We start from the raw sequence: 9,071 nt of genomic DNA, 5'->3' as shown, positions 1-9,071 counted from the left end.
TAATAATTAAAAATTTAGAAAATATTTATGTGATGAAATATATTTTTAATATATATATATATATATATATATATATATATATATATATATATATATATATATAGTGTATGTATAAATTCTAACATTAAAAAGTAAAAAAGAAAAGGCTTGGTGTCAGCCCATCCTATTTTTATCGTCCGGACCAGCTCCTACCCCTAAATTTGTTATTGTTAACAATTAATTAATATCATATTTAGTTTTTTTTTAGAATAAGCAAATCGGTTTGGATTGGATGAGATTAAGTTACATTAGAAATTCATGAAAATAAGTAAGAAAGTATTATTATTTCAAGAAGAGACATATACCTTTACATTAATTTCGTAACTCATTTTAAGTCACGAGTATTTAGGGAAAAAGAAATCATTGCCCTACAATGACAATTAATAATATGAAAAAAAAAACTTTAGAACTTAGTAATATGCGGTGCGCAGTTGAAGTTGGTGCAAAGTTAGCATTGTTTAATTTATTTTTCTTTTATAATCAGAAAAGTTTGAAAATGTTTATTTTATAGGTTAAAGTTACTCTCAAGATAAACATAACACTAAAAAAATACATTCTATACAGTCAATAATTGATGTATAATATATACTTTATATATTTATTGTGGGTATAATAATTATAGACTGCAGATGATATGCATTTTTCTTTCGGAAATAATTCAATATCAATTATGTACTTAATCGATGTAGAATATCTATATTATTAAACAATATGAAGTGAATGAAAAAAAGGTGTTCATAAGTTACTTGCATAATTTTATTCTAGAAGAACTAATAAGATGTTTAATTTTAAGGTAAAAAAAAAAAAAAAAAGAGCAGGCCGGCCTGCAGACCCACGAGTCAGAGCTATACGGGACAAACTAGAAAATTGAGTTCGCTTTTTCTAAGTAGGAGAGACCAGTCCAACCTGTTTTTTTAGGTCAAATATAAAAAAACTTAAACAGAACGGGCCGGATTGACTGCATTGCAACCCTTAATTATTGTAGTACACCACCACTACTGCTAGTGTCATCAATGCTTCCATTACCACGTCTGTTTCCAAAATTATTTCAGGTGTTTTGAAAAGCTCTTTCCAACATGAAATTTGTTCCAAAATATATGCGTTTCATAAAGTTTGTTCTAGAAATTTCATTTATTCCGAATTGCACTTCATGTGTTTTGAAAATTCTATTCCAAAAGTCACATTCTGAAAATTTCAAAACACTTGTTCATGTAATTTAGAAATCACTTTTACCAATGACCGATTTGAATATTTGAGGAGGTGCACGAAAAATTTGTTGAGATGGAGATGTAAATGTTTTGAATAACAATATAATTACTTTTATATTTACTTCTATTTAAGGATACATATGATTCGTAGTTGACTCGTTAAAAATGAGTCGGTCCATAAACAAAGCTAGTTGAAGACTAAAGTCCTTCTTGCAACTAAGCGAGCTATTCGGCTAACTCGTCAATTCTTTCATTTTTAATATGTGGCTTCTTCATACACTTTATTATTTTATTCTTACACCTATATATTTTCTTATCCTTCCCATTTTACCCTTTCAAATTATACATTAAATAATGTAATATATATATATATATATATATATATATATATATATATATATATATATATATGTAGGTAACTGAATTTTAGAATCCAGTAAGCAATTATCGAATCTAGATATACACTCTGAGTTGTGAAATCTGGTGGCTACACCATCAAATTCACACAAACTGGATTTCTAAATTGAAGTTGAGCCACGTGAGGAAACCCCTTTTGCAAAAACGTTGGAGCATTAATGCATGAGGTTGAGCAACCCAAGAAATCCCTCCCAAGAAGGAAAGGTCAAGTGTTGTGTACCAGACAAGGGACTGAGTTGAGAAGAAAATCCTCCATAGAAGGAAACTCTTATGGCCGAGCACCAAAAGTTGGGTTGAGCACCATCCAAACTTTTTTTATAAATAAAGACATAATCTCCTTATAACATGCATGAAATGGATACTCAAATATGAAGACAGAGTAGAAATAGGTGTGTGAGGCTAGAGAGAGATGTTCTTATTATAAATTTATCTGTAAATGTTGTTAGAGTTGTTATTCTATAAGTAGCTGAATTATCTTTTGTTGAGTTTAGATATAACAAAATTCTACTTCTTTACTCCTACTTCTTAGGTACTTTTGTGATTTGATTTATACTTAATGATGAATTTACAACTCATTCATTTAATTAGTTTAAAATGAGTTGGAAAATTGGTTTCAAATTGTGGTCGAATCAAATCATCACATTCTAGCTAGACGCTTCCACATAATCTAGAGGGTATGATGAGTGAAAGAGTCTTGCACATTAAGTAAGAATTCATTCAACCAAGAGTGGAGGAATCACACTAGATTTGAAGTCTTTAGGTTCTAGGCTACAAGAATAAGCCTATATCTACCTCTAAGAGTTCTCTCAAAATATTGAATGATTTGCATATTAAGTAAACAAGATAATAGTGGTATAGTAGATGAGGTGAAATCCAATCACATTTTCTACTTCACTGAGTCTATAATATTTGCTATATATATTTACATGTACTCTATATTTAAAAAATCCAAAAACCAAAAAATTAATTGTAAATATACTTATTAAATTCTCGTGGATTCGACTTTTGTTAATATTATATATTATCAATGCACTTTCTAAAAATTGATTGTTAAGAAAATATTATTAAGTTTTCGACGTCGTTGTCAGATATCTATAGGTCAAGTATTTGGTAGTTCTAAGTCGTCTTTTTGTAAATATATACATATGTTCTAAAGATAGAGTTTGTATATTTGTAAAGTTTGGTTCTGTATTTTTGTAAAGTTTTATTCTCCATTTTCTATTTTGCTTTCACACATATCTCAAGAGGTAAGTTAAAAAGATACACATTTTTTTAGAATTTTGTGTTTTATTCCGTTAAAAGGAGAACTCACAAAGGATACAATAGGGTCATCAATCCTATGAAAATATGCAGAACAGTTCTTCATAAATTTATGTTGATTGAAGGAAGAATTTTGTACATAAAATCCGCTCCTCAATGTAGAAATTGAAATCTCACAAATCTGACATCTACTAATATGAAAAATCTGACTTATAAATGATTTAGAATTACTTCCCTCAAATCCTAAATAGTTTTTCTCGTTATGTATTCTTTACATATCTACATATTTGCAACTCCTTTTTGTTATCTCATTAATTTTGCATGTTGATTCTTCGTGCATATTAATTATCACAAGCACCTTTTAACACACAACAGTATAAGATTAACTAATCAAAAAATTGTCCAGGAAGAAGGTAGGTGGGTAATTGGAGTAACCATTGCCCTGTCACCTACAAACTTGATGATCACACAAAAGACATGATAAACTTGAAACAAGGACAACACTCTTGGAGAACACATTTTATAATAGCAACACCAAAAGTAAAACAACCCGTCAGAAACAAGCACAAAAGATCCTAGGAACACCACAGTATATATATAAGCACCTTCCAAGGGTTCGTATCATATCACATGAACATTCGACATGATGGAGATTCTCAACCTAATAACAGTGGCTCTGCTCTTGCTAACGTTAGTGACAAAGACGGAGAGCCAACTAAAACCCCCACTCATTCCTGTGGCAAAGGCTCCACGCCCACTCTGTGGATCACAATTTGCACTGGTGAACTATGCATGTTCCAGGTTGCCGTTCCGCCATGGAGCGCCACCAGCTGATTCTCCTCCATCCCCAGACGGCGAAGATGGTGACGGAGAGAGGCACCATAGTCACAGTCACAGACATAACCACAGACATGGACACGGTCACCGACACCACCAGACCCCTGAAGAAGATAACTGTTGCCGGTGGGCCAAGGAAGTGGACAGCCAATGTGTGTGTGAACTTCTGCTTCGCTTGCCACCCTTCCTTGTCCGACCTGTGCACCAGTACACACTCAACGTTGGAGACGCCTGTAACATCACCTACTCTTGTGGTTCACCAATCTGAGTCATTGTCTCAGTCAAATCTTGTCTTGTCTTGTGTTTTCTCGACTTTTTAAGGATTGATACTATATTTATGCTTTCTTTGTTTCTGGTTTTAGTTTGTGTGTTCTGGAAAACATTGTTTTTTTAATAAGATTTAATATTATTATTGGGAGCTTCTACAGAGCCAAAAAGCTTGGTTTTTGAGCAAATTGATGATAATAATAGTAATAATAATTTTAATTATATAAAATAAATATGTAAAAATATTAATATTTTCAAATATATCAATAATTATAATGTTTCTATAATTAACTGGCACACAATTAATATTAAATGTCTTTTGGTGAAAAGAACCCATAATAATTTGAAAATATTGGATTAAAAAAAAAAATCCGCCAATTCTAGTTTTCATTTTTTCTGAAATTATAGTTTTTCCCTTGTCCAAAATTTTTTATGAACACCTAAGAACTTTGGGACATTTTAGTTTTTCCCCACTTTTTGTCATTTTCCCACACTCACATCACTTTCGTGTGTCCTACAAATGAATGCACCCCCATAAAATCTAATAACCCAATTTTACCCTCATTAAATGGACAATAAACAACAAGGTGGACATACTCTTTAAGAGGGATTAGAAAATTATAACTCATGGGAATTAAAGCGCTCCAGGCAATTTATTGTAGTATGAAGGAAACGAAAATTTGAGAGAGAGAATTTTTTTTAGAAATTACTCATTTATATTTTTTTAATCAAACACTACTAAATTATATAAATATTATGACTATTAATATTTATTATAATTACTAATATGTTTAAATATTTATTTTACATAACTAAAATTATTATTAATATTATTTTAATTTATTCAATTTTTTATTTTAATATTTATTTTACTATTTTATAAATAAAATTTAAGTCTAACCTAATTTAATAAAATCGATTTATAAAATGAAATTTACATTTATTTATATATTATAAATTTATTTTTTGTGAATTTAAATAAATAATAAAATTAAAAAATATTGATGGAAACAATAAATCATACCAAGAAATTAAAATAAAAAAACGTACAGAAACAACAAAAACAAAAGTGTAATATATGCAAACAATAAATATAAAAAATGAAACAATGATGAAAATAACCATGTTTTTGGCTTATCAAATTGTCGCAGAAAAGTGGAAAACACGATAGCGAAAATAAATATTTAGAATCAAGCTTAAAAAGAAGAAATAGATTTAAAAACAAAACGAAAAAAAAAAATAGGAACAAAGAATGTAAACAAAATTTGAGAAACAAACAAAAATATAAATGAAAAGTAAAATATAATTAAGATGTATGAAAACTATTGAAAGTGAAGTCTCAAGTTTCAAGTCAAAATGTTTTGACAGTGATTGAGAGATTGATTGAGAGATGAAGATGTGGATTATGTGTTTTAGAGTTTTTCTGTAATTGATCAAATAGATCCTAAGAGATTTTAAACCAGTATAACTGAGTATCCATTTTTAATGAAATAAACCAGTTAATATATTAAGTGTTTTTAATGTTTTTAAAATTTTAACCGATTATAATATTTCATAATTGATTAAATAAACTTACATCATTAAATGAATAAAGAATTCAATCAATTAGATATATGCTCCTTGATTAATTAAAATGAAAGCTTTGTAATTATTTTTACAAATATATGAGTTGATTATATGCTTGATAGAATAAACAAAAGTGTCATTTCTTATTTTAAATAAGCGTTTTCAAACCCTTGTTAGTAGATATTCAATCTAGATATTTCAAATAACTTTGTTAATCAATTTGAACAAATTATATCATGATTAACAAAGTTGTTTCATAAAAGTTGTTTCATATTTTCAAAAGTATTTTTAAGCTTCTAATAATTAAAGATTGCATGGAGTTCTAAAATTTTTGTGATCGTTTTTGTTTTGTTTTTATAATTCTTTTTAATTAGTTATTACTAATTTTTTCAATATTGTCTTATGGTGGTTGTACCAAGAGTTGATCTTATATTTTCTTTAAGATAATATTCTCTTTAGTGTTTCAATGTTGATTGTTATATTGAGTTTGTAATTATTATTCGTTTTCTACAAACTTCGTTTGATAGCATAACCATTTTTTTTAGATGAGAAACTAAGAATTAATATAAGACTAATTAACCTGAATCAATATAAATATTTTGTGTAATCTTTTTTATTGGTTTATCTTTGTATTTATTTTGCTTTCTAGTTCTTATATCTATATATACAATGCAATAAAGTTATGGAGATAATATGAAGTTGAGATTATTTAGGTAGTCGAGTTACACCCATTCAAAGTAACAGTAATCTAATGCTAACTTAATACTATCACTTAATGATACAATTAAACAATATTATGTTTAAACAACCAAAATTATGATTTGTAGACATTTTGGTATTTTTTCGTAATCTGTGCACGTAAAAGTCCATTAAGAGTAGTATAAATAATTGAACATCCCAAGCTTAAAAGATTGACTTTTCTTATATATAATGTTTATAGAACTAACCTTTAACCTTTTTGAGATACTAATTTGATTTTTGGAGTCACTTCATGAGTACCATACTTCCAAAGACTAAGAAGACTAAATACCAAGAAGACAAGATGTAAGGACCTCATTTTCTTAGTAGTGGGGACACCCACTTCTTGCATGATTAGGAGTGCATTATTGGAGTGCAATTAGAAAGGAAAGGGAGAAAAGGAGAGGAGCATTTTACGGGGGAAGCTTGGCAAAAGAAGGGTCTCATTTTGGTACGGGGAGGGAAAGTTCACAGGAGAGGAACCCATTCTTCCTCACTCTAAAAACTGCATCTCCAAAATCCTCTCGTTTATTCTCTTCACGGGGGAGGAACTATTTGGTCACGGATGCTTGTTGGTATGTGGGGGTGATCCAGAGAAAAGAAAAGGGAGGTATCAGCAGGAGAAAAAGGAGGAGACCTGAAAGAGAAAGGAAGGTAGAATAATGTATTGAAGACTTGGAGGAGCACTGGAAGTTGGGACTGAGAGGAAGGCCAGGAGGAAGCAGCAATCAGAAGGAGAAAGGAAAAGGGAAAAAGGGAACCAGAGAAGAAGGGAGATTCCACCGGAAAAGAACCAAAGAGAGAACCTGTGATGGAAGATCAAGTTCTTGAAGGAAGTCTGCAAGAGGTAAGGGGAGCTAGATTTTTCTGTTTAATTGTTGAATTTTACTGTCTTTGAAGCAAATCTGGGAAATTTGGGGATGAAAATTTGGGTTTCTGGTTTTCTGGGTTTCTGAATTCGCGATCCTGCAGAATTCTGCAGATCGCGCGTTCGTCCAAATTGATGAGCCAAATTGGACGTTCGTCCAAGTTGCTCGTCCTTTATTTGTTGAGCGTTCGTCCTTAGGTATCCAGTTGAGCGTTCGTCCTTAAGTATTCAGTTGAGCGATCGTCCTTAAGTTAATAGTATGAGCGTTCGTCCTTAGGTATCCAGTTGAGCGTTCGTCCTTAAGTATTCAGTTGAACGTTCGTCCTTAAGTATTCAGTATGAGCGTTCGTCCTTAAGTATTCATAGAGCGTTCGTCCTTAAGATATTGAATAGAGCGTTCGTCCTTAAATATTGAATAGAGCGTTCGCCCTTAAATCTTAAATTGAGCGTTCGTCCTGTCGAGTGTAGCGTTCGTCCAAGTGAGTGTTCGTCCCAGTGAGCGTTCGTTCCAGTGAGCGTTCGTTCCAGTGAGCGTTCGTCCCAGTTAGCGTTCGTCCCAGTGAGCGTTCGTCCCCGTAAGCGTTCGTCCCAGTGAGCGTTCTTCACAGTGAGCGTTCGTTCCAGTGAGCGTTCGTCCAAGTGTTCATCCAAAGTGTATTCAGGTGAATGAGCGTTCGGCCTGGTGTGGAAAATAGCGTTCGTTTAGTAACGTTCGTCCAACAGTGTTCAGTGAATAGTACTCGTCCAAATAGTATTTTACAAATATGTTGAATTTTAAGTTCCTTTGCTTTTGGATTGAATTATGTGTACCAATGTTTGGAATATTATCTATGACATGAATTATGTGAAAATATGTGAATGTATGAAATATGTTGGAATTGTTGGGATAATATGGTGGTATCTGATTATTCATAATTGAGGTTAAGGTTCAAAGTAACACTATAATTCATGGACGTAATTCCATGAATCTCAAGGGAGATTACATGGTGGTGCCCTATTTTATTGGACGTAATTCCATGATCTTCAAGGAGAGGATACATGGTGGTGCCCTTATTGTGTGTGGGATGATTTGCATGGGAGCTCAGTCTTGGGGGTTATCCTGAAACTCCAATGGTCTGTCATTCTCAATTAGAGAGGATTGATTCATGTGGTGAGGAGTAGCAGGAGGTCCTAGTCTTGGAGGCTTCCAGTATGCTCCAAGGTGAGTAATAACGGACTAACCTCGTGAGTGTGGTAGGGTGAAACCCATTGGCAATGGCTTTGCAAAGCAGTAGAGGCCACCACGAGTGCACGACCCACCATAGCTCGACAATCATTCTAGTCCGGACGAGTCGGTTTATAAAGCAACAAGTCGGGGTATAAAGTAATAAGTCTAGTGATGTGAGTTTACTAGGTTTGGATGACTTTTACATGTTGTATGAGTGAGTGGAATTATGGTTTAATGAACATGCTCTAATTGTTCTTTTATACGAATCTAAGTATGATTATATGAATTACCTATGCTATATGTATAACATGCTTTTATATCTAGCTCACCCTTGCATTGTTTTCGTTATGTGTTGTTTGGGTATGTTTCTTTGGCGATGTGGGAGCAGATCTTGTCGTGGAGTTTCCTTGGATCAAGAGCTGGAGGTTGCTGATGTTGCGGAGTAGTCTTCTTAGAGTTTTCTGATTAAACATTTGTAGTGTTTAATCCTCTCAACTGTTCAAGTTTAAATTTTCAGTTTCTGTTATTGATGAATGACTGTAATTTCATATTTAATTACCGTCATACTCCGACTGTTCTCTATATTTGGATGTTAACGTCTTTATTATATAATATTGGTTATTGTATAATCGGGATGTTACACAAGATATTGAGAAGATCATAG

General features: G+C 32.0%; 1 protein-coding gene across 1 annotated transcript; it reads left to right on the top strand.

Annotated features, from left to right (window-relative positions):
- Positions 1–3,451: 3,451 nt before the first annotated feature.
- On the top strand, positions 3,452–4,179 carry LOC108327563 (uncharacterized). Its single transcript, XM_017561254.2, has one exon. The coding sequence runs from the start codon at positions 3,568–3,570 to the stop codon at positions 4,027–4,029; it is 462 nt and encodes a 153-aa protein (XP_017416743.2). The 5' UTR covers positions 3,452–3,567; the 3' UTR covers positions 4,030–4,179.
- Positions 4,180–9,071: the final 4,892 nt, after the last annotated feature.

This window comes from Vigna angularis, chromosome 2, assembly GCF_016808095.1.
Source record: "Vigna angularis cultivar LongXiaoDou No.4 chromosome 2, ASM1680809v1, whole genome shotgun sequence".
NCBI classification, from domain to species: Eukaryota; Viridiplantae; Streptophyta; class Magnoliopsida; order Fabales; family Fabaceae; genus Vigna; species Vigna angularis.
This window is presented reverse-complemented; position numbering and strand designations above follow the sequence as displayed.